Here is a 26,324-nt window from a genome sequence, read left to right on the forward strand (position 1 = left end):
AAATGGTAATCAAAAACCTTCCCAAAAACAAAAGTCCAGGACCTGATGGATTTACAAATGAATTCTAACAAACGTTCAGAAACGAATTAGTGCCTATCCTCACAAACTCTTCCAAAAAATTGAGAAGGAAGGGATAATACCAAACATGTTCTATGAAGCCAACATTACACTAATACCAAAACCGAACAAGGACAACACAAAAAAAGAAAACTACAGGCCAATCTCGCTAATGAACACTGATGCAAAAATCCTCAATAAAATTTTAGCTATCAGAATCCAACAATGTATCCATAAGATAATTCACCACGACCAAGTAGGATTCATTCCAGGAACACAAGGATGGTTCAACATCCAAAAATCAATCAACGTTATCCAACACATCAACAAAAAGAAACATAAAAACCATATGATAATATCGATAGATGCCGAGAAAGCTTTCGACAAAGTGCAACACCCATTCGTGATAAAAGCCCTTGAAATTCTTGGGATACAAGGAACAAACCTCAACATCATAAAGGCCATATATGACAAGCCAACAGCCAGTATCATTCTCAATGGTGAAAAGCTGAAAGCATTTCCATTAAGATCTGTAACAAGACAAGGATGTCCACTTTCACCACTGCTTTTCAATATAATACTAGAAGTCCTAGCCAGAACAATAAGACAAGAGAAAGACATACAAGAAATCCAAATAGGAAAAGAAGAAGTCAAACTATCACTATTTGCAGATGATATGATAATATACATAAAGAACCCCAAAAACTCCACAGAAAAATTAATTCAACTAATCAATCAGTTCAGTAAAGTGGTAGGATACAAAATCAACACGCAAAAGTCAGTAGCCTTCCTATACAGAAACAATAAATTGGAAGAAGAAATCAAAAAAACCATCCCTTTTATTATCAAAATAAAAATAATCAAATACTTGGGAATAAATCTAACAAAAGAGGTAAAGGACCTATACAAAGAAAACTATAAAACACTGTTAAAAGAAATAGAAGAAGACACAAAGAAATGGAGAGACATCCCCTGCTCATGGTTTGGAAGAATAAACATTATTAAAATGGCCATCCTACCAAAAGCAATATACAGATTCAATGCTATTCCAATCAAAATTTCTATGTCATTCTTCAAAATAGAACAATTATTGATGAAATTCATATAGAATCACCAAAAACCCCGAATAGCCAAAGCTCTCCTAAAAAAAAAAGAAGGGAATGGAGGCATCATACTCCCAGACTTCAAACTATACCACAAAGCCATAATCATCAAAACTGCATGGTATTGGAACACGAACAGACACACAGACCAATGGAATCGAATTGAAAATCCAGAAATAAACCCACAGATTTATGGTCAACTAATCTATGACAAAGGAGCAAAGAATATGCATTGGAGCAAAGAAAGTTTGTTCAATAAATGGTGCCGGGAAAACTGGGCCGCTACATGCAAAAGAATGAAGCCTGACTACTAACTCACAACGTGCACAAAATCCAACTCAAAATGGATTAAAGAACTAGACATAAGACCTGAAACCATAAAATACATAGAAGGAAATATAGGCGAAACACTACGTGATATTCACATCAAAGACATCTTTACAGACACATCACCCAAAGCAGTGATAGTGAAGGCAAAGATAAACAGCTGGGACTACATCAAATTAAAGAGCTTCTGCACAGCAAAAGAGACAAAAACAAAAACAAAGAGAAACCCCACCGACTGGGAGAACATTTTTGCACACAACACTAATGATAAAGGACTGATCACAAAAATCTACAAAGAGCTGATGAGACTCAACAAAAACAAAGAAAATAATCCAGTCAAAAAATGGGTAGAAGAGCTAAAAAGAAACTTCTCTGAAGAGGAAATGCAAATGGCCAACAGGCATATGAAAAAATGTCCAACATCACTTGTAATCAGGGAAATGCAAACCAGAACTCCAATGAGATACCCTGACACCAGTGAGAATGGCACATATTAAAAAAACTAGCAACAACAAATGTTGGCAAGGTTGTGGAGAAAAAGGAACTCTCCTACACTGCTGGTGGGAGTGCAAACTGGTCCAACCACTATGGAGAGCTGTGTGGAGATTTCTTGACCTACTAAACATAGAGCTTCCATATGATCCAGCAATTCCACTCCTAGGTATCTACCCAAAGGACACAGAAACATCCATTCCAAAGAGCACCTGCACCCCTATGTTTATAGCAGCACAATTTACAATAGCTCAGCTTTTGAAACAACCCAAATGCCCGAAAACTTAAATAAGGGACCAGGAAAAAGAATAACTATAAGAAAGAAAATATCAAAATCAACAAACAACTATGAACCAGAGACACTCTATGGGGGGTTGGGGGGGTGGGGAAAGGAGGGATTGGGGTCACAATAATGGGGTTGTAATTGTATGGGGAATATAAAAATAAAATTTAAATTAAAAAAAAAAGTTTTATCTTTGTTAATGCAAAGATGCAAAGCATACCAACACTACAATAATTACAGAAGGTTAAATAACCAAGCATAGTTTCTTTATCCATACCTGAAACTAGGTAAAGGGAGCCAACCTGGCAACAGCCAAGCTGCATGGCTAAAACCTCCATCCAAATCTGCATACAGTTGTGCCATCTTCTCATTGAGTTGACTTCTGATTTCCTTTCCATGTAAACAATGACTAGCAGTTAAAATTATGAGCTCAGAAAGTGCTTCAAGCAAATCTAGGTGGAAAAAGATCATTTCCATTACTATTCCCAAAAATTCTTTTGCAATACTGTTTTTTTAAAGATATAAAGGTAGAGCGATACAAAACTGAGAAAAAAAAACCTCAAACTAGATTCTACTCATACCATAAAAAAAACCTAGTCAGATATGTGGCTACTCTACTATGCAGAACAAAGAGTCAAGACCCCAAGTGAAGTACCCAACCCTTTGCATAACCAAAACAGATGCCACAAAAATATCTCTAAACCTTTCTCATATAAACCCTTCATCATAAAAACATAAGATGAATAAAAATGAATGTGATTATCTGAATTCCAGGCTGCAGTGTAACAAAAGCAGCAAAAAGCTTCAGTGCATGAGAGAATGATAATGAAGTGCCTCCCAAGGAATAGTTCAAAGACTGACTGGATTATTTCCCAGGTCAAAAGTGGGATGGTCAGGACTAAAAATTAAAGTCTTATATATAAAGGAATGTAACTAATCACCACGTGGTATATCCCAACAATGGAACCAGATGTAAGCACATTTTGATAACTAAGTCACAAAAATTTTCCAATCAATGATCCATCCTTTAATTTCTCATTCACCAAATGAACTTCCAATTATTTGGCTTTCCAATTAGATTTGCCAATAAAGAGTTCAGCAAATATTACTTTGTTTTTGATGCCATTATTACGTCTCATTTTTATTTATTAAGTTGACAATTATGTTTATAGGTTTGCTTCTTGTATGGTTAAAAAGTTATTACATCAACACTAAGCATATTCAAAATAAAAATCAAGTTTCTGGATCTTTTATGAAAACTGAAGATCACATACAGAATGTGGTGACTTACACAGTATTACTGCTGTAATGGCTCTTAAGACAATTGCCTCTTAAGACAACATCTCCTGCCGTCCAGTATAAAGACTGGATTCACAAAATTATGCAAAGAAGGTCAAGTCACATTCACTATACTCTCGCTCTATAAGAAAGCATATACTGGGCCTCCCCAGTGGTGCAGCAGGTTGAACCCAGTGCTTTAAAGCCGTCTGCAGCCTCTGCAGTGCCAGTTTGATTCCTGGCTGGCCAGGGAGAAACCCACATGGCACAGCAGACCCCTCCAGCCTCGCCCGCTGCTCCCCTCAGCAGTCTGTTTCAGTCTGTCTGCCTGTTCTGCTCCCTGACCTATCTCTGGTGAATTCTCTCACCCTCCCCGTACCTCTGGCCTGTACCCTAGTTCTTGCATAAATAAATCAATCTTTAAAAAAAAAAAAAAAGAAAAAGAAAGCATATACTACATTTTTGAAGATTTCTACTGGAATTTGTTAGTAAAAATAAAATTTTGATAAGATTATGTCTTTAAATTTTACCCTTTTTCCATGGAATAAATAATTTTTACACATTAGATAAATAAGTTATTACATATATAATCAAGTTGCTTAGAAATTTCTTACCCACTGGGGTTCAAAAATTAATTTTATGCAAAAAGTTATACATTCAAGTTTATTTCAACATTCAACCCCGTGTAATTTTTCCATTATTTGTATAATGAGCTGAATAATATGCATGTTAAATAACCCATTTTAGGGATTTTCTAAGTGAGCAGCAATGGGCACTTCCTCACAGGTCTTCTTAACTCCATGGTATTCATCACATGATACTTTCACTAAATCTAAGATGACTTTACATATGTTGTAGGTTTTTCATATGCACAAATATATTCTTATATTTCTCATGAAAGAAAAGTAGAAATATTAGGACAAACACAAAACCAAAATGTCTTGCTTACTTTTTTCTCCACTTTCTCCCCAACTTTGACAGTATGCCTTGGTTTCTTTCTCAATTATAGAAACGTGTTGTTTAAAGTGGGCTATGTTAAGCCCACTTTTTAACATTTTCTTCTGCTCCAAGAAAACCTTCAAAAAATTAAGGGTATACAGTATTAAAACAATTTTATTTTATCACAAGTTCCATTTGGGATAACATAGCTGTTCCTACGCAAAGAAAACCACCTTCTGAAAAATTGAAAGAAAAATGGTAAAAAGATTTTTTAAACTACAACAGCTATAGGAAACTTTTTTTTTTTTTTTGCTATAGGAAACTTAAGAGAATTTATGCATCTATGTGAAGAAACATGTAGAAGACAACTGTTATGGGGGCTCTAGACAAATCAAAGTCTAGAAATCCCACCTCCTGCCTTCCTTCTTATAGACCCTTTCCCTGCTCTTGACTCTAGGACTCCCTTTTCCTGTTGTGTTGTTTCAACAAAACATAATTTCCTAAAAGTCCATTATGTTTCTATATTTTCACCCTCCCTTCACATATTCTCTCATTCTATTCCCAATTATCATTCTTCACTGACACTATCTTCCACTAAGTTTAATTAGAATATAATGTAATCTAAATAAAGTTAATTCATCATTAAGATAACTAATGGTTTTAACTTTTTGGGGCATTTTCTATTTTAAAAATCTGTGTGACAAAATTATTAGATATACCTGAGAAGAGGGATTTGCTAGAGCTCTTGCTTTTAGCCTCACTTGCCATTCCTCTCCAACCCCAGAAAAAACACTTGAAATCAACTTTTAAGTGCTATACTAACAACTGGGTAATGTTCATATCCAAAACCCACACAAAACAAATGGTCTAATTATCTATATTACTCAGAGCCACTTTAATATTTGATTTGGGGGAAAGAGGAGGAAATCACATATGTCTAATCACATAAAATCTTTAACTCAAATGTTAGAATTTTAAGTAGGCATTAGAAGACAGGTCCTCCTGATGAAATAATAGGTGTTTCTTATTATTTACTCAATCAAATCACAATATGCTAAGATTCTATTTCTTGGTAAGAGTCTCCTCAAAATTGCTTAGCTCAAGGCAACAACGTAGCACATCACCACTCTTCATCACCCATAGTTGTTCTCCTGTTTAATGTCTCACCATTCTTCTGGTTTTTGAACCAAGGAATAAATTGTTTTTGTATTTTAAATGTATAATATTATAACCTGCTAACATTAATAATTATAAAAGTAGAGCTTTGTCTTTCTTCAAGATAATAGTGGTCACCTACTGGATTAGGCACATCATATGCAACTCCCTTCCCAAATACAGGTGTTGTCAGACGACCATAGACATCTTCTGCGTTCAGGTCCTCATTTTTACTATTGAAAAACAGTGCAGCCGCATCACTTCCCACAAGGTAAGTAAACGTCTTGCCCACCATGGTAAAACTAAATACAGGTCCATACTAAAGAGAGAAAAATACCATCATGAAGTTACAAAAAAATAAGTAGCACTATTATACTCATTTCTGAAATCATAAAACAATACATGGTTAATAAATGAAAACATTTGTAAGAATTAATGTAATTCTTCCCCAAATTTATGTTCACGCAGTTGCAAATAGAGCATAAGTAAGACTTTTCATTCTTTTCCTCACTGTTTACATTAAAAGCATTTTCTTTCAGACTATAAAGTTAATTATCTTTTTTTCATTGTGGACATATAATGTGACAGTTTCTTATAATAGATAATTTTGCAGTGAGTATCTAAGAATATATATTTTTCCCTTTGCATAAAGTATATGGCATTTACTATGGTTCTTACTGTGTGAAGATGCCAGTATTTCACTGAAATTTCAGTTTACCACACTCTCACCAACACTAAATGATTTTATCTTAATCTGATTAGATGTTAAATGTTTTACATTGCAGTTTCTGATTATTTTTATTGAAAACTAGGCTCTGGGAATACATTCAGGCACAAAAAATACTGTCACTGACTAATAAAGATCAGTCTATCAGAAAAGATACAACTTAATCAAATAACCACATTAAGAAAGGTAAAATTATAAATGAGACAGTTACACTAAGGAAAGCAATTCTCTGATAAGCAACTAAAAAAAGATCTAAGAGAGGAAAACGACTAAGGTGAGACCTGAAGGATGATGGCCAAGCATGCACAAACATGCCAACTGGGAGAGGCTGAGTCTGGCGGGACCTAGAGCTAGAAGGGTCTAGATCATACAGAGCCTCATTGTTGGGAGCCAGGGGTGTGGGGCAATAGTCCTGGGCCACACCGCCCCCGCCGAATGACCTGATATGGCAACAGTCCCTGGGTCACGAGGCATAGATAGAGGCTGTCTTCCCACTTCAAGCTAGAACCTGAGCTCAGCAAAGGCATGCAGCTTCCTGATATTGTTGCAACAGCTGGCACTTCCCAATACCTCCAAGAACTTTCCCTGCCCTCCCCCTTGCTCAAGATTGTATAAATATATATGCTCTTCTGCTCTGTGACAGTCCACCTGTCGGTCATTCTGCCAGCTTTCACTAACACTTCTGACTCTGGTCTTTCCTTAATATCCTACCATCCTCCCTCAGATTCTGCTTAACTCAGCTGGTCCATCATAAGCCATATTCAGGAAACTTCCTCCTTGCAAGCAATGGAAAGTCATGGGGGATTTTAAACTGCCTGGAAAAGATATGCTGATCTCTGCATATTTTATTTTTTTTAAGATTTATTTATTTATGCATACAAGAGCTTGAGTACAGGCCAGAGATGCAGGGGTTGAGAGGACTCACCAGAGACAGAGTGGGGAACAGAAACAGGCAGACTGACTGAAATATACTGCTGAGGGGAGCAGCAAGCAAGACAGGAGAGGTCTGCCTTGCCATGTAGTTTGCTCTCTGGCTGGCCAGGGATGGAACTCGTCCTGCAGAGGCCGCAGATTGCTTCACAGGGTGGTGCTTAACCCCTTGTGCCACCAGGGAGGCCCTGATCTATGCATATTTTAAAAGGAAGATCCCTCTAGCTGCTGTATGAAGTGGAGCAAGGGTAAAGAGCATAAAGGATACCAGAGGACCAGGCAGAGCCTTTTGCAGAAACCTGATAATGCACACTTGGTACAAAGTAATGATGGGGCAATAGTCACAGAAGTTGACTGACACCAAATTAATTAGAAAAGAGAATCTGCAAGACCTCCCTGGTGGTGCAGCGGGTTCAGTGCTGTGCTGTGAAGCTGTCCGCTGGTTCAATTCCTGCCTGGCCTGGGGAGATTCCCACATGGCATGACAGATCTCTCCTATCTTGCCCGCTGCTCCCCTCAGCAGTGTATTTCGGTCATTCTGCCTGTTCTGTTCCTTGCTCTGTCTCTGGTGGATTCTCTCACCCTCCTTTGCCTCTGGCCTTTACCCCAGTGCTTGTATAAACAAATAAATCTTTTAAAAAATAAATAAATAAAAGGCCAAAGGACTTTGGATTAAAAAAAAAGAAAGAAAAAGAAGAAGAGAGAATCTGCAGACTGGGCATGGACTAATCCTGGGCCTGCAAAACCGGATAAACAATGGTGAGAAGAGAATAAAACAACTAGGATTGGAGAGGAAAAAAAAAATTCTAGGATTAAACATTAGAAATGTTGGTAGGAACAACTGAAAAAGAATCATTTAAGAAAAGTTAGATAACCAGCTCCAAAACTCAGAGAAAAACCTGAGCTAGAAACATTAATTTTGGTGTCATCTACATATGGCTGGTAATTGAATCAGGAAAAGATTGCCTAGGAAAGAATAAAGCCATAGGCCCAAACCTAAGAGAACCCTAACAGTAAATGTTCAGGCATGAGCCCACAAATGAGTGAGAGAAGAAACAGTCAAAGAAATAGGAGTGTAAGACTCCTACATTGCTGGTGGGAGTGCAGACTGGTCCAACCACTATGGAAAGCTGTCTGGAGGTTCCTCAGTCTACTAAAAATGGAGCTACCATATGACCCGGTAATTCCACTACTAGGGATCTACCCAAAGGACACAGAAACACTGATTCAAAAAAACACCTGTACCCCTATGTTTATTGTAGCACTACTTACAATAGGTAAAACCTGGAAACAACCCAAATGTCCAAAAACAGATGACTGGATCAAGAAGATGTGGTGTGTGTGTGTGTATATATATATATATATATTCCATTGTGTATATATATATATATATATATAATATTCCATTGTGTGTGTGTGTATATATATACACACACACACACACACACACACAATGGAATATTATTCAGCAATCAAAAAAGATAAAACTCATGCCATTGGCAGCAACATGGATGGAGTTAGAAGGAATTATGCTTAGTGAAGTAAGTCAGAAGGAAAAAGAAAAACATCGGATGATTTCACTTACAGGAGGAATATAGGGGAACCAAATAAGACATCAGTGAAAAAAAATAATAACAGCACAAAACACAACAAAGCAAAAACAGACAATTATAAACCAGAGACATTCTGCAGGGGAGGAGGAGGGAGAGGGATCAGAGGGAGGCAGGGAGGAGCACAGGGGACTGAGGTGATGGTGCAAGGGTGCACTAGTGAAGGAAATTCTATGGGGACTACACCTGAGGTGTATGGGGGGAAGCAAATAGTTTTAAAATGAACAATGATGTAAAAAACAAATAAAAGAAAAAAGCTTGGTTGGAATTAAATATTTACAAACTTATACAAAAAATAACACAAATATGCTTAAGATATTATTCAGTATTGTTACAAACACCTAATTGTAATTCAGTATCTTCTGTTGATTGGAAGGAACTTTAAGAAGCAGTTAATTATTTTTAAACAAACTAATGTTTTCTCACCTTTTCTTGTTAAAAAGATAAATTTCGAGCACAGGTTTTAGATGATTCTTACAATTTACAATGTCATTAAGAGAGCACTAACAAAATAGGTCAGAAATGAAAAAGCACTCAGTTACCCAAAATCTGAAACTTTAAAAGCTATGTGCTCTCTCTCTCTCTCTCTCTCTAGATATTTATATATATCATTAGTATCAGAATTACACCACCAAATAAAAGATTCTTTTAATATTTTAACTGTTAATATTATAGCTTTTTACTATATTGTATCTATCATAATAAGCATAAGCTTGTATAATTTCTCCAACTTCTGAAACCGAAGTTGGAGTTAACTGAAACAATTTCTCATTTTTGGAGTTTAAAAATCTATGGGATATTTTCAAATGAATATCCAATATCTGGGTGCTGGCAGTTTTTTAGCTTTACCTCTTGTGTCAGCCCATACTTTGAGAAGTAGAGAAAACAAAAGGAGGAATGCAGTCAGTTGTCTTCTGATGTCACAATCTTTTTATTTGCAATAAGCTATTTAAAGATCACCAGGGAAAGGGATGAGCGATGTCACATCCTACTTAAATAGTCTAGTTACAAACCCAGGAGATAATAATCTTTGATTCTATACTCCATCATTCTCTACATATAACTGAAGTAAATAAAGAGATTGTTATTTTTCTATTGCCAAAACAGAAAAGGAATGCATCAAAATTTTATTTTTAAGTTTCTTGCATGGAACTTGCAATCTAATTTTAGAAATAATATTAAATTTGTTCATTTCTTTTCTGGAACCCAGCAAAAGATGGTTATTACTCTGCACAGGTATTTATAAAGTAGATGTTCGTAACTCAAGAAGTGACAAAACTTACATTTTCCCTAAAAATGAAAATCTATTAGAAATACCTATAATACAATAAATGAATTGCATTACCAAATAAAAATCACAAAATTGATTTTTTAAAAATCTTTTCAGTATCTTTTATCATAGAAGTGAAAAGAGTATTTCATTAATTTTTAATTTAAGGGGAGAATACACTTGATTCATTTTCAAATATATACAAAAAAATAATTCTACTGCTCAATTTTCTAGTTTGGTCAATTTCAAATGAAAATTTTTGAACAAACTATGAACAAATGTTTCTCTGTTTAAGTTCCAATTAAGTAAGTTATTCTATATCCTAGTTAATAGGATGCTAGAAAATAGTTGCTAAAATTATAGCTACAACCTTTTGTTGGAAATGATTTGTGGGGACTAAACCTGAGGGGGTGGAGGAAAGCAAATATTGTTTAAAAATGAACAATGATATAAAAAATTTTAAAAATTTAAAAAATAAATAAGTTATAAGGAAAAAAAAAGAAATAGGAGAGTATGAGAGAAATACATATACTGAGGAATGGCCATCAGTGCTGAATACAGCTGAGAAGTCAAGTTCACTGGATTGAGACATGCAGTTCATTGAAGGGGATGAAAGACAGACTAGAGTGAACTAAAAAATAAACAGGAGATGTAGAAACAAGAGATATTAAGTACAGAATGGGAAGATCATAAGAGAAGACTGAGCAGTCAAGTGAAGTTTTGGTCTTTTTTAAATGGACAATATTTAAGAACATCGCTGAGAAAACAGGGAAGATCTAGTTGAAAGAGAACTCAACCATACATTGAGAGAAGAAATAATAGTATAAGGTCCCTGAGACCAAAAATGGATTGTTATATCTATGGTAAATCAAAGTGACAGTAAATAGGGTGCTAGACAACCAGATTCTGGAGCCAAATACCTGGGTTCAAATCCCAGCTCTTCCATCTATTAGCTGTGTGACCTTGGTTCTAACTTTCTGTGACTCTCCTCGTCCATAAAAATGTCAATAAAAACAGTACCTACTTCATAGAACTGTTATTAAAATTAAATTACCTATGTCAGAAATTTTATATGTACAGCATTTATATACAGTATATATGTTATATATAGTATATACATATTAAAGAACATATAAGGAAAGTGATTTGACCATATGTAAACATTTTCTTTTATCATCATCCTCATTATTATTTAAAGCAATGATCTGGAAATCAAACCATACATAAGTCCAAGCATGGCTACGAGCTAATAGTGAGCCAAAGAACAAATCATGTAACTTCTCTATTTCTCAGTTTTGTCATCTATAAAATGGATACAAGGGGTTTTTGTGTTTTTCAATGAGATAATCTATGTAAAGCACTCAGTACTCACACAAAGTGTCATAATCATTAGTGTAATAGGAAACAGGATTACATAGCTGGAAATAAGTCTGTATGTTTGAAATTGTCAATACAACAGAGTTCCCAAGGATGGTTTATAATCTCTAAAGAGATTAGTCATCTGTTTGGATAAAGAGGTAGGAAGAGTCACCAGTTTAGAAAAGTAAAGGTATGCATTAGTCATTGTGGTGAAACATAACAGGAATGCTGAGCATTGTTCAAAGTGTTGTCATTGCAGGTGGGCACTAATGAAATTAGGAAAGGGGTTGGCCTGGTGCAAGCATGCAGTTTTACCAGGTAAGTGCAATGAAAAGATCCAGGGGCAAAGAAATTTTAGGTTTTCGCAAAAGTCTAACTGTAATAATGACTCACTGTCCCAAAGTGAAAAAAGAAACAAAGTAAAGCAAGAAAGCTGACAGACTGTGGCCCCTCTACCACTTGGGGCCTCTGTACCTGTTTGTGTATGGCCTCTCTATGCACATGTATATGGGGGAAAGAATTGGATAAGGCACTCCTGCATGACTGCCTTAAGACAATGGCCCACATCATGAGGCAGCAGGGCACACCAAGGTAGCCACTGACTGATTGTGTGGCCATGGTCTGAGGTGGTCTAGGAGTACCTCAGAAATTACATCAAGTACCTGCACAGGAAGTCCTCCCTGTATACCTTGGCCAACAGGTCCCCTCCTCTTCCCCATAAACTTGATTACCCTTTGTCTCCCCTGGACCCTGCTCCTCCTGCCACTGTCACATAATCAATCATAACAAGAGGGTTGCTCACTGAGCAGCAGTCTTGCCTTGCAAACCTGCTCCACGACTCCTCCCCCAGCTTGTCCCAGGGGACACGCTGGTGCATTCCCAACCCAACAATAGATCAGGAGAAAGTAAATGGACAATGAATTAGAATCTGTAATGAGGTAAAAAAATGATTAAAATGGAAGTAGTTCACCCAAGAACTTGGAGTAGTAGATGTGATTTAAGAACAAGACTGAAAGGGCCTCCCTCGTGGCACAAGGGATTCAGTCTCAGCACTATCAAACTATCACCAGCCACTGCAGCACAAGTTCGATGCCCGGCCAGGGAGCTGAACCACATATAGACCTCTCCTGGCTCACCCTCTGCTCCCCTCAGCAGTGTATGTCAACAGATCTGCCTGTTCTGCTCCCCACTCTCTCTTTGGTGAACCCTCTCACTCCCCACACCTCTGGCCTATACCCCAGTTCTTCTATGCATAAATAAATAAAAAAGAAATCTTTAAAAAAAAATAGACTGGTAATGGGCATACTACTATGTTGATTACACCTGATGGGGGTATCCAAATATTACCTAATTAAAAATAAATAAATATTTTAAAAGAATAGGGTGAGTAAATTCATAAAGTGAAGGTGAAGTAGTTAAGAGTGACCATCCCAAAGTGGGGAACTGTGGAATATATGGCTGAACTGGTACAAGAATGCTTGTTGGAGAGAAGAGCAAAGATCTTAGTGGCTATGGTGTGTGGCTCATCCAAGTTGAACTGAAGACACAGAACACATGACAGAGGATAAGGAATTCCACAGATGGCATGATAAAGAAAAAGAAAGGTCAATTAATATCAATTTTAACTATGATTAGTTGCCAGAACTCCAGGTTTCCTCAACGGTGCCTCAGAGATCATTCCAGGATGTGGGAGAAGAGGCTCTCTAAGGCTCCCCCAACTTTAACCAGAGAAGTTCCACTTTTTTCCTGCTTTCTATACTTCGGATAAACATGAACTAATATATTTACAATGTTTTCCCACTTAAAAATTTAAAAGCCCTAGCTTCTTTTCCTCTAATCATTTAAAAGATTTACCTTCTCATATGCATTTTCTAGGAATTCAACTGGACTTTTCCCAAATGCTATAGCATGTCCAAGGAATGGAATCGGAGAGAAAATGTATGGTGGATTTTTCTGCAAAAGAAAACAAAAACTTTCAGTTCACATTTCATTTTGAGAGAAACCCAGGTTAGTTTCATGACCAAACAAATGAAATTTACCTTTAATACTAAAAAGGACCTAAAAATTATTTATCGGGCTTCCCTGGTGGTGCAAGGTGTTAAGACACAACCTGTGAAGCTAGCCGCAGCCACTGCAGCAAGAGTTTGATCCCCTGGCCAGGGAGCTACCCACATGGTGCAGCAGACCTCTCCTGACTCTCCCACTGCTCCCCTCAGCAGTGTATTTCAGTCAATCCGCCTGTTCTGTTCCCCACCCTGTCTTTGGTGAATCCTCTCACCTCCCACAACTCTGCCTGTACCCCAATTCTTGTATGTATAAATAAGTAAATCTTTAAACAAACAAATAAAAATTATCAAAACTAAGCAAACTGCAAATACTTCAGGAGAGTAGTCATAGTTAAAATAGAAATTTACTTGTAATCAGGGAAATGCAAATCAAAACTACAATGAGATACCATCTTACAACAGTGAGAATGGCACATATTAAAAAAACTAGCTACAACAAATGTTGGTGAGGTTGCAGAGAAAAAGGAACTCTCCTGCACTGCTAGTGGGAATGCAAACTGGTCCAACCACTATGGAAAGCTGTGTGGAGATTCCTCAACCTGCTAAAGATGGAGCTTCCATTTGACCCAGCATTTCCACTCCTTGATATTTACCCAAAGGACACAGAAACATTAATTCAAAAGAGCACCTGCTACCCTATGTTTGTAGTAGCATTATTTACAATAGCTAAGCTGTGGAAACAATCCAAATGCCCAAAAATAGATGACTGGATCAAGAAAATGTGATACATATACACAATCAAAAAATAAACTCATGCAATTTGCAGCAATATGGATGGAGCTGGAAGGGATCATGCTTAGTGAAATAAGCCAAAAAGAAAAAGAAAAATACCAGATAGTCTCACTCATAGGAGGAATTTAGAAAACCTAAATAAGGGACCAGGAAAAAGACTAATTATAATAAAGTAAAAATTAAATTCAACAAGCAACTATAAACCAGAGACACACTATGGGTAGGGGGGAGGGCAGAAGGGATTAGAGTCAAAAAAGGGGGGGTGGGAATTATATGGGGAATATAATCAAGATGAAAATGCAAAATTTTTGTGCAAAAATGAAAATGATGTAAAAATACATAAAATATTAAAAAAAGTATTCTTGATTGAAAAAAAGAATAGAAATTCAAAATATGGTAAGATAAATGACTAAAAAAATACAAAGGCATTACAATTATCAATGCTGAATAGCACCCAGAATAGAATATTAGTCATTCAAGGCAACTTTCCTGACCATTAGTAGCAAAAAATCAGGAAAATCAAACCACAGTTTGTTTACCATCACTACTCTGACAATTTCAGTCCCAGAATCTTAGCAAAAGAAGGTATAGAAACAGACAAACAGTAACATGAGGTATAGAAGTAAGGGAAATGTCTAAGAAGCCACAAATATCAATACATAAAACACACCTCAGTCTTCTCTCACTGCAAATGAACTATCCTCACTGATGTTAAGGAGCGAACACATGAGCACTTTTAGGAACTCTTTAGCACTCACTATAAAAGGTACTTTATATGTCCCAAAGAGAGACTTGCAGATTACAAAATCAAGCTTACAGTGATAAAAAAGGGACTAGAATTCCTTAGATCATTGCTGGTCTCATATAGTAAGGAACAAAACAGACTGATTCTTCAGATAACACAATTGCCTTAAAATATTAAAGCTACCTTTGTCTTTGCAAAAACAAACATTTTCTCAGAAATCCCATGTGTAAGAGAAATAACTACTTCATGTCTGTTATGGGTCAAACAAAAATTATTCTAGCTTCATCAATAGTTTGTATATTCCGTCGTATATTCTTGGTCAACAGTTTGTATATTCCACTGTATAAATCCTTGCTCAATAGTTTGTATATTCCATAGTTTGCATATTCTACTGAGCATTCCAGGGTAGTTTTAAAAATCACCTGGTGTTGGCTGGTTAAGGGCCCATTTATCAAATACATTTGGGTAGTATGAAGCTAATATTCAACAAAGCCACTAAATTCGAAAAGTTGTAGTATGAGCATCGTGGGCAAGTCCCCACAACCTCCCCTAGTTCGCTCCTGCTCTACCAAACGAAACACATTCCCCTTAGAACTGATGAATCGCCATTAGGGCAATGCTACAGCTTCAGGACACAGACCCACACAAGGGCAGCCACCGAAACGCCAGTCCCCAGAACAGCAGCTGACAAAGACCCCGCCAACAAGGCCTCCAGTCCGGGCACAGTCAGGACCCAGTGGTACGACCAACACGACTCACCCAGAACCAGACAGTGGGTCACCATCAGCAACGCCCCCAACACCACGGCCCGCAAGAGCAAGGCAGCAAGGGGCCCGCCAGCGCCCCAGGAAGCAGAGCCAGGGATGGGGTCACTCCCCGCTACCACGCCCCCGACCCTACAACACCGCCCTCCCCGCCGCGCACCCGCCCCGGCTCTACCGCCGCCCAGGTCGCCGAGCCCCCCGCCACCCCCCGCAGACCCCCGGGGGTGCGCGTACCGCGCCGGCCGGCAGCGGGGCCAGGCGGTGGGCGGCCAGGCGGAACAGGTAGACCAGGCTGAGCGTGAAGGCGCAGGCGATCAGCAGCGTGGACAGGACGCTGCCGCCGGTGACCTGCTCCATCGCCTGCCCCAGCACCAACCCGCCCGCCTGCAGTAGCCCCAGAAACACCATCCCGCCGCCGCAGCCTCTTCACCGCGCTGGAGACGCTGGAGGCCGAGGTCGCCGCCGCTCCCCCGAGTCGACCGAGGAAGAAGAGCCGACGGATGGGCGGGCGAGGCGGCCCCGGCCCCCAGGTCTACCCCTAAGCCCGGCCCCTCCCACCACTGCCCGCTCCCGAGCGCACCACCTGGCGCGTCACAGGCGTGGGCGTGGCTTGATGTAGCCACGCCCACAACGGGACTCCTTAACGCCGACGTCTTCTTACGCCGGGAGCGTTGAATAAACTGTCTACGCTTAAGGCACGGATGAGACGAATGGCGCGGAGACGCAGAGATTGTGCGCCTAAGAGGAGTCGTGACTAGGGAACAGCGGGCCCCTTAGTCTGTGCGCCCTCGGTGTGGGGCGTCGGGACACGGTGCTCCGGTGCCGGGCGGAGGGATCTCGGGTCGCGGGTCCCGGCGGCGCGGCGACGGCGGCGGTGGTGCGCGCTGTGATTGCTCCGCGCGCGTGAGGTGATCTCAGCTTATGTCGCGTCAGCTGGGCGGGTAGTTTGAGCACCGCCCCCGGCCGGGGTGCGCCGGCACGCGGCACCTGCACGGCCTCGTTTTGGGGACCCCGGACACTGCCCCAAATAGTCTAGAAAAGGGCTCGTGAGAGACGTCGTCTACATGCGGAAAGTGGGGCCGTGAGGTCAGTCCCGTCTCACCCCAATTAAAACCAGTCTCACAGGTATTATATGTGGCCATAAAGGTAACAAGTTTTGGTGGTTAAGTATGCTGGGTTATATGGACACAGGTTTGCCTTAAGTAAAGTTAGTGTTATAAGCCGTCCTCGCCAACAGGGGCAAATTTTCCCAAAACGCTTCTTTTTTTTTTTTTAATTATTTTTTTATAGAGGCATGTTATTTATTTGTTTGTTTGTTTGTTTACACAAGCACTGGGTACAGTCAGAAGCACGGGAGGGTTAGAGAATTCACCAGAGCCAGAGCGGGGAGCAGAGCAGGCAGAAGGACTGAAGTACACTGCTGAGGGGAACAGCGGGCGGCAGGAGAGGTTTGCATGCCATGTGGGACCCTCCTCCGGTGGCCGGGGAGCAGCCGGGGATCGAACCGGCGCCGCAGAGGCTGCCGGCAGCTTCGCAACCCAGCGCTCAACCGCTGCGCCACCGGGGAGCCCCCCCCCCAAAAAACGCTTCTTAACTCGGGCAGGGTAGGAGAGGCTAGAAAGATTTGGAAGCGGGAGTTCATCCCCACAGCTACTGTCAGCCTGATCTCACCCACTCCTGTGTTTTCAAATAAGCGTGTATATAAAATGACTGCCAAATTTAACCCTTCCCCTAACTATTTGAGCTCCTGACTAGATGTTTTCAATCAACAGTAAGAGCTACTGTGTTAAGCACTGAGAGTACGGCGGAGAAGAGAAAACGGCAAGACCCCTTAAACAAGAAGCTGGGCACCTCTCCTTGGAAATCTAGCATCCCTCTCAGTGGGCCCAAAATTAAGTGTATTATCTCCTCCCACCCTTCAGCCAACCTGCCCCTCCTGTAATGCCTATGTGGAAAATTGGCCACTGGCCACCCTGCTGCCCTCCTCCTTTATTCCTCACACCTGATCAGCCACCATATCCTGTAATTCCACCAGTGTAAAGGTTTTTCTGTTGTGGCAGTTTACCCGAGAAATCAGGCGGCATTCAGGTGAGGCTGTCACACAGGCAGCCTCAATGGGATGGCTCCCAAAGGGCTGAGCACCCAAGAGCAAAAATGGCAGGGTTTTATACAGTTTGTATGAGGAAATTTGCTACCCCATCCAACATCGCATAAGCATTCTTTATTGTTCCAAAGAGGGTCAAGGTAGTAATGGCTACCACCACCAACAAGCAGTGCAACACACCCAGCAACTTCTTTGCTTCAGCAAACAGCAAACTAATTTGATTAGTTTCAACTAGCAGAATAGCATTTTGCTTGAGAGAATAACTGGTGCTTTCACATTTTCTTGAAAGTAAAAAGCCAATCATAGTATCCAGACACAGGACAGGATCAAAGGGTAGACTCCCCCAAGCAGCAGTCTTGGGAAAGCAACAGAAACTAAGCATAAAACTCTCCCAAGCAGCAGGTTTGGGAAACCTCCTGCTTCATTTCTATTCTAATTGCCACTATCTTAGGTCAGGCCCTCATCTTGGTCTGCAAATGATGCAACTCTGTCCCACCTGTTCTCTACTTGCATTCTCGCCTTTATCCTCTGCCGGAAGCCAGCTCCAGCAAACTGTCATGTCTGGCGACTTGAGGGAAAAGGAACTGGGGAATGAAGAGCAGGGAGAGTGAGGAGGCAGACACTTGATCAGGGTGCAAGCATCTCCTGCTGAGGGGCTCAGCAGTTCTTTTTTTTTTTTGTGGGACCCTCGAGGCGGCCGGGGATCAAACCGGTGCTGCAGAGGCTGCAGGCAGCTTTGCAGCCCATCGCTCAACCACTGCGCCACCAGGGGAGGCCCTCAGCAGTTCTTTTTTTTTTTTAGATTTATTTTTTAATTATTTATTTATACAAGCACTGGGTACAGTCAGAAGCGCGGGATGGTGAGAGAATTCACCAGAGCCACAGCAGGGAGCAGAGCAGGCAGAAGGACCGAAGTACACTGCTGAGCGGAGCAGCGGGTGGCAGGAGAGGTCTGTGCGCCATGTGGGACCCTCCTCTGGTGGCCGGGGAGCAGCCGGGGATCAAACCAGCGCTGCAGAGGCTGCAGGCAGCTTCGCAAGCCAGCGCTCAACCCCTGAGCCAACGGGGAGGCCCAGCAGTTCTTTATGCATCTCGAGCAAGCCATGGTAGTACATAAGCGAGTGCTTTCAAGTAGTAAAAAAGACTAATAACTGTGGCTTTTTTTTTAAGATTTATTTATTTATTTATACAAGCACTGTGTACAGTCAGAAGCATAGGAGGGTGAGAGAATTCACCAAAGCCAGCGCGGGGAGCAGAACAGGCAGAAGAATGGAGGTACACTCTGAGGGGAGCAGCGGGCACAGCAGGGGAGGTCTGCCTTGCCATGTGGGACCCTCACTGGTGGCCGGGAATTGAACTGGCACTGCAGAGGCCCAGGGCAGCTTCGCAGCCCAGCGCTCAACCGCTGTGCCACCAGGGAGGCCCCATATATTGCTTCTTTATCTTGTCAACTAACTTATTTCTAACTTCAACTATCTATTAACTTCAACTATCAATTAATTTCTATCTCCAACTTTAAATGTTGTCTCTAACTTTAACTGCTATCCTTAAATTTAAAACTCCTCTCCAGGCGGTCTCTGTCTTAAAAGACCACAACTCTATCTCAAAGACTTGGCTGGGAATGTTTTACAGCCTTAAGTTCCCAAAGGTTTTCAGATGTGACATATCACTTGTTATTGTAAAACCAAAATTTAAATTACTGTCTCCAAGCAGAAAAGTACTAATTGTTTCAAAATGTACTGTTTATATCATGCATTGTCATTTTCATCAAATTAGTTATTTAGTATTTGGTCATGCACATTTGCTGTTTTAGTTTTCAAATACGTGTATTAACAATTGCCATATTCAGAAGAATCGGCCATAAACAAATGAGAAGAATCTAGCAGGAGTCAGCTAACGAGATTCCTGACTTGAGGAATCTGCCCCATGCCCGGACCTTTGTCAGAGGACATGAGTAGCATGGCCCTCGCCAATCCTCCACACTGCTGCTATATCTTGTATGGATAAAGCTAGTTTGTAACGGTCTCCTACAGTTCTTCTGTTAGAGGATGAACTTGAGAATAGGGGACATATCTTAATTGGTTTTATATTCTGTGTTTATTCTAATACCTAATAGCAGTACCTAATAGCAAGGCTCAAAAGTGTTGTCCATGAACTTCTGGGAATACCATAGACCCTTTCAGGGGATCTAGCTGCTAAACCAAAGCTCTTTGTAATAATAATGTTTGCTTTTTTACTGCTGGAATTTGAACTGGTGGTGTGAAATTAACAGTAAATAAAACATCTGGAGCCTTAGCACAAATCAGTAGCACCAAATTCTAGTAATCATTATTCTCCATTACCATGCACTTGTAGTAGAAAAATAAAACTGTTTAATTTGAGAAAGTCCTGATGAAATTGTGAACATTAATTTGATTAGGTTCAACTAGCAGAATAGCGTTTTGCTTGAGAGAATAACTGGTGCTTTCACATTTTCTTGAAAGTAAAAACCCAATCATAATATCCAAACACAGAACATAATATGACTTAAACCCTAGCTAATCACAATATCTCATAATATCCCATATCCTGGTGGATGGGGCTCATAGTGTATGAAGACAGCTACACTCCTTTTCTAGAATATTTAGATATAAAGAAACAATTTTGTATTCACTTATTATGACAAATATCCCATGTCATAGAAAAGAACCTGAAAATAAGGCTAAAACAAAGTTGGGACAGGAGAAGAACAATCCTGATACTAAGTTTCTGATACAGTTGTGAAATAAGGGCAAGGAAAGCCTACATTCCTTTAGGGAAAAAATTTTAAATATCAATTTCCTCTTTAGAGATGGAAATTAGCTTCTTACCACTAAGTTTTGTTAGCTAAATAGAAAGCCAAAGATAATGAATTTTTGTTTTGGCATCTTAGTTTTCACAAAGTCCTTACAAGTCAAGGAAGATATTAATTTTCCTAGTGCAAATAAACTTACAAGTTTACTTTTCTGTTACACAAGTAAAGGCTTTAATTTCATTACTTCAAGTGTTAGTTGGAAAAAAATAGCTAAATTAGATTAGTTATAAATTATTGTGAAAATTAAAGATGGTTTTAAATTGTATCTGTTTATGTAAATTAACAGGAAGCTTCCTAAGCTTAAAATTGCATTTGTATTCAGACACTAAAAATGGCAATTTTATCTCTCATTTCTCTTTCTACAACAAAATTTTAGTAAAATGATTTCTAACAGTGTTTGCTCCTAAAACTGAAGTGCAATGCAATGCTTTTTGTTTTGCTGAATGTTTCTTTCTCCAAGTAGATTCTAAAACTAGCCTCACAGACATCTTCTTAGACACTAGTTGAATGAATAGGATTTCCTTTTAGGTTAACTTTCTAGCCTTTGTGACTGAAAGAGTTTTGCTTGGCTTTCTATTCTTAGTTGGTCTCATCCTCCATATACATACATACATACACACTCACACACACACAGAGATCAAGGAAGGTAGGTAGGTAGGTAGGTAAATAGATAGATATGGGCCTTTTTTTAAAATGATTTATTTATTTACACACACAAGAACTGGGGTACAGGCCAGAGGTGTGGGAAGTATGAGGATTTACCAGAGACAGAGTGGGGAACAAGCAGACTGACTGAAATATACTGCTGAGGGGAACAGTGGGTGAGACAGGAGAGGTCTGCTGTACCATGTAGGTAGCTCCCTGGCCAGCCTGGCTTGAACTCATTCGTGCAGCAGAGGCTGCAGATAGCTTCATAGTGCTGTGCTTAACCACTTCTGCCACCAGGAAGGCCCAGTAGATATGGCTTTTCCAAGTTATCAGAGGTGGTTGTAACAGAACAGTGGTTAGACCCTGGGTCTCAAAACAAGCACCATCACCCCATTTTGAAATGACTAGCAACCTTTTTTTTAAATCTCCACAACAATTCTACAAAATATCATTACCATGTGTAGCACTCTTGTTGCCCCACTCAAATCTATACATGTTTCTGTAAATGTATATACCTATAACTCTTAGCCTACAGCTTTATCTTGGCTGAGCTGGGGCAGAACAGAAATGCTATGGAACCTCCAGAATCAGCCCTTGGCCATGATGAAAGGGAGTTGAAGAACAAATACCCTAGCTTCCTCACTTGTTTGAATTTATCAACACTAGGACATGTTTTACACCCTCTATCAGAGGTCCTTATGGTCTTGAGTGCAGTTGCCCATAATTATAAGCCACACATTAATGCGCCTGAATTTACTTCCTTATCTTATATCCCTAGTGCTCTACTCATAATTCTGAGATCACCTCACAATTAAACCACATGCATCAAAATCTTTTCTCAGGGATATGCTTCTGGGAAAACCCAACCCCTCAAATAGCCCATTTTACAACTTAAAAAAAAAAAAACAGATTAAAAGAGGTTGAATAACTTCTATATTAGAAGACCATCACACCAGCAAAAGCCAAGAAAGAAGCAGAGAAGCTGCAATTGCAGATATAGAATCTGCAATTCATACTGAGCTTTTCCTGGATTCAGGTTCCATACTTGTTGTCCCTTCAACAAATGGCTGCTGAAATAAACATTTATGTGCATTAGATAATATATTATTCAATGAAATTCAAAGGTCTAAGTTTCTGGCTTAGCACAAAAAAAGCCTATTTGCAACCAGGTCTATGCTTATCTTACCACATCTATCATTCCAAAGCCCTTCATCTTACCTGTCTCATATTTATCTGCATTTACATCTCTTTTCCAACCTCAAATACCTGCTAGGACTGGACTTTGATTTTACCCTACTCACAAGCTAAAAAGTTATCTTTTGCCTATGTAGGGTAAGGTAAAAAATCAGGCTTTTCTGTCCTCCTGCCATCAGGATAGATGATGGATTCTTGGGGTCCTGAATGCATGCCTGATGGCAGGCACATGGAGTAGGGTGTGGGCGTATGTAGATGGGATTCACCTGGGCTGAGATGGCTTTTTTTTTTTTTTTTTAAGGTCACGAGCTGAATTTTTTTTTTTTTTAATATTTATTTATTTATACAAGCACTGGGTACAGTCAGAAGTGCGGGAGGGTGAGAGAATTCACCAGAGCCACAGCAGGGAGCAGAGCAGGCAGAAGGACCGAAGTACACTGCTGAGGGGAGCAGTGGGCGGCAGGAGAGGTCTGCGCGCCATGTGGGACCCTCCTCCGGTGGTCGGGGAGCAGCCGGGAATCGAACCAGCGCTGCAGAGGGTGCGGGCAGCTTCGCAATCCAGCGCTCAACCACTGCGCCACCAGGGAGGCCCTGAGATGGCTTATAAGGGCAGTGTCATGGGGACGCCAGTAGAAGCCTAGAAAGAAGCAGCAGAAGCTAAGAATGAACAGAAGCCGGAGAAGAAGAGAAGCAGAGAGAACGCCAGAGAGCCCAGACAGAGTGAGGATTTGCTGGGAGCTGGGAGGACTGCCAGCCTCCCGGCCCCCCAGCACCCCTGCCTGCCATATGCCTGGTGAACCCCAATAAAGACCTGCAAAAGCTACGGAGGACTCTGACTCCTCCCCTTTCCCCGTCTGCATAGAATCATAAAAAACCTGCACTGTGTCCTGTCCTGCCCTCTACAGCCTATTTCATGGATACTGGCTGAAAGGACATCTCAATCAGAGACAAAGGACTTTATGGCAACACCACAAGTTTCATAAACATTAGTATATTTGTACTGATTACCTTGCCCTCCGTATCTTATGGGACTAAGCAATATGTACAAAAGCTGTGGTTTGGGACCCCCTGGTGGCGCAAGGGTTACGATGCAACCTATGAAACTATCAGCAGCCACTGCAACATGAGTTCGAGCCCTCCAGGGGGCTACCCATATGGTGCAACAGACCTCTCCTGACTTGCCCACTCCTCCCCTCAGCAGTGTATTTGTAAGGACAGGAATGGCCATGGAGCAGGTTTTCTATGATCTCTCAGCCTAGGTGTACCCGCTTCAGGTGCCCGCCGTCAGGCATGCATTCAGGACCACAGGGTTCCCTTATCTATCCTAATGGCAGGAGGGCAGAAAAGCCTGACATTTTTCCTTACCCTACAATCCACCCCCTCAGGGTTTTCTGCCATACAATCTACATAAATACAATTTTGTCTCTTAGCAAACATAAACAATGCAGCCATGGCTCACAAAAGCAAATACATCACAATATAACAACAAAATACAATAGAACACAATTAAGTCCAGGCAGGGCACCAACCTAGTGGCAAAAGACAATTATTGGCACCAGCAGATAATCCACCACTTATGCTGCTGAAGGCACTGCTCATATGAGGGAGGGGAACCACTCACGGCATCTACTGTAACACACCAGGAGCCGTCAGGCTTCCTGGCCTTCTCTGGCTGTAGTCTTGGCTACAAGCCACATACCGTATCCACCCCCAGGATGCACTCACTCTGGGATTGGTGATTCTATACTGTTGGGGGTACTCGCCAACCCTCAGGGTTACTGTCTGTGGTTGCTCCAACATTTGGCTTTCACAGCCACCAACGCGACATGCAGGCCCCTGCACTCAGGCCAACCCACTGCACAAGCACATGGGTCGGGGATCCAAACTCCATATGCGGCCTCTCTTGTGTCCCCTCTTCGGCTTGGGCTCCACCCCAAGCCACGTTCCCCACCCATCCCCCAAGGACGGGTTCCTCAGCTCCTCACCCTCACTCAAGAACGAGAACAAGCAGGGCATCACCCAGAGGTGATTTTATGAGACTCACTGGCCTTCCTCAACTTACTTAGTGCTTAGCAGCCACTCAGGGCTTCCCAAACTTAGCATCAGTACCAGCTTTTGCTTTCTCAGTTGGCTTTTCTCCTCTGCCTAGCTGCTGGGCATACAGAAGCTGCTTTTGGCCATCAAGGCCCACTGGCCACCCCCAGATTCCCATCTCCTGGGGTTTACAAATGAAACTATTCCACCCCCAGGGTCCCAAAACATATCAACCTGCAAGGTCCTCCACCTTTTGGTGGGATTGTCAGTCCAATTCCATTAGTCCCAAGTTCATAGGCTTCTTCCTTGTGTCAGCACTGGCAAGCTCCGAATCGTGGTCCTCTTTCTTTCCCCAACGATTCTGCTGCCTCGGTGGTCTTGGGCTTGTCCTCTCGCATATCTCCTGCAGGCAAGGTCTCGTCCCGCAGCTCCCAGACCTTGTCCACCTCCTATGCCGCCATGATGCCTCCAGCGTTGTCACAGGCAAACACAGTCTGCTACTCCTCAGTTCCTCCAGGTCTTCGGAGGGCTCCATACTCATCTGCATGGATCATCCTGCCAACTACGCCAATTGTAAAGACAGGAATGGCCATGGAGAAGGTTTTCTATGATCCCATGCAGACGGAGTAAAGGAGGAAAGAGTCCTGGAGACCTCAGTGGCTTTTGCAGGCTTTTATTGGGATTTACCAGGCACACAGCAGGCAGGTATGCAGGGGGCCGGGAGGCTGACAGGCCTCCCAGCCCCCAGCAAGTCCTCATTCTATCTGGGCTCTCCGGCATTCTCTGGTGGCCTTGTTCTCATGGCTCTTCTGCTTCTGCTTCTCTGCTTCTTTCTTGGCTTTTGCTGGTGTCACCGTGATGCCGCCCTTATAAACTTAGTCTCTCAATCCGGGTGTGCCCACATCAGGTATGCATTCAGGACCACAAGTTTCCCTCATCTATCCTAATGGCAGGAGGGCAGAAAAGCCTGATTCATTTTCCCTTACCCTACAGTATTTCAGTCAATCTGCCTGTTTTGTTCCCCACTCTGTCCCTGGTGAATCCTCTCACCCCCTCCCACCCCCCACACACCACTTGCTCATACTTCAGTTCTTGTATGCATAACTAAATAAATCTTTAAAAAAAAAAAGCTGTGGTTTTTGTTTTGAGAACTTGACAATTTCTAGGAAGCTGTAAACACACTTTTTTTTTTTTTTTGGTCACAGAGAAAGGCTTCATTGTTTAAGGTTGTTCTCTGAAAACAAAATTTTGAGATATGGCCCTGGTATTCCTGACATGCCCAGCAGGATGCCTAGGAGCATTATGAGACCCATAGAGGAGTGTCCCTCAACAATGTCCTTCCTTATTTATATAACTTTTTGTTATGGACGTACTGAATAATTATGATGGCCTACTGCACTTCATCTGTAGAAAATCTTAGCCCCCAGTGTGATGCATTTAGAGATAAGGCCTGTGAAGAAGTGATGATTAAATAAAGACATAAAAGCGGGGCTCTAATCCCATAGGGCTGATGTCCTTATAAGAAAAGGAAGAGAGGGCCTCCCTAGTGGCATGGGGTTAAAGTCTCAGAGCTATCAAGCTATCAAGCAATCACGTACCACTGTGGCATGATTTTGATCCCCAGCCAAGGACGTGACCCACATGGCACAGCAGACCTCTCCTGTCTTGCCTGGC

At 41.2% G+C, this 26,324-nt stretch overlaps 1 protein-coding gene across 1 annotated transcript in view; it reads right to left on the minus strand.

Moving 5' to 3' along the window:
* Window positions 1-16,245, minus strand: part of CYP51A1 (cytochrome P450 family 51 subfamily A member 1) — a gene marked incomplete at both ends in the record, with an annotated part of 30,461 nt that extends 14,216 nt beyond the window's left edge. The window contains 5 exons of the mRNA XM_084230918.1: window positions 2,540-2,714; window positions 4,490-4,616; window positions 5,777-5,953; window positions 13,385-13,483; window positions 16,072-16,245. Of these exons, the coding sequence (XP_084087044.1) occupies window positions 2,540-2,714; window positions 4,490-4,616; window positions 5,777-5,953; window positions 13,385-13,483; window positions 16,072-16,245 (752 nt within the window). The remainder of the gene's footprint in view (window positions 1-2,539; window positions 2,715-4,489; window positions 4,617-5,776; window positions 5,954-13,384; window positions 13,484-16,071) is intronic.
* Between the last annotated feature and the right edge of the window lie 10,079 nt (window positions 16,246-26,324).

The sequence above is a fragment of the Talpa europaea genome (genome assembly GCF_964194135.1).
Source record: "Talpa europaea genome assembly, chromosome: 3".
In the NCBI taxonomy this organism is placed as follows: domain Eukaryota; kingdom Metazoa; phylum Chordata; class Mammalia; order Eulipotyphla; family Talpidae; genus Talpa; species Talpa europaea.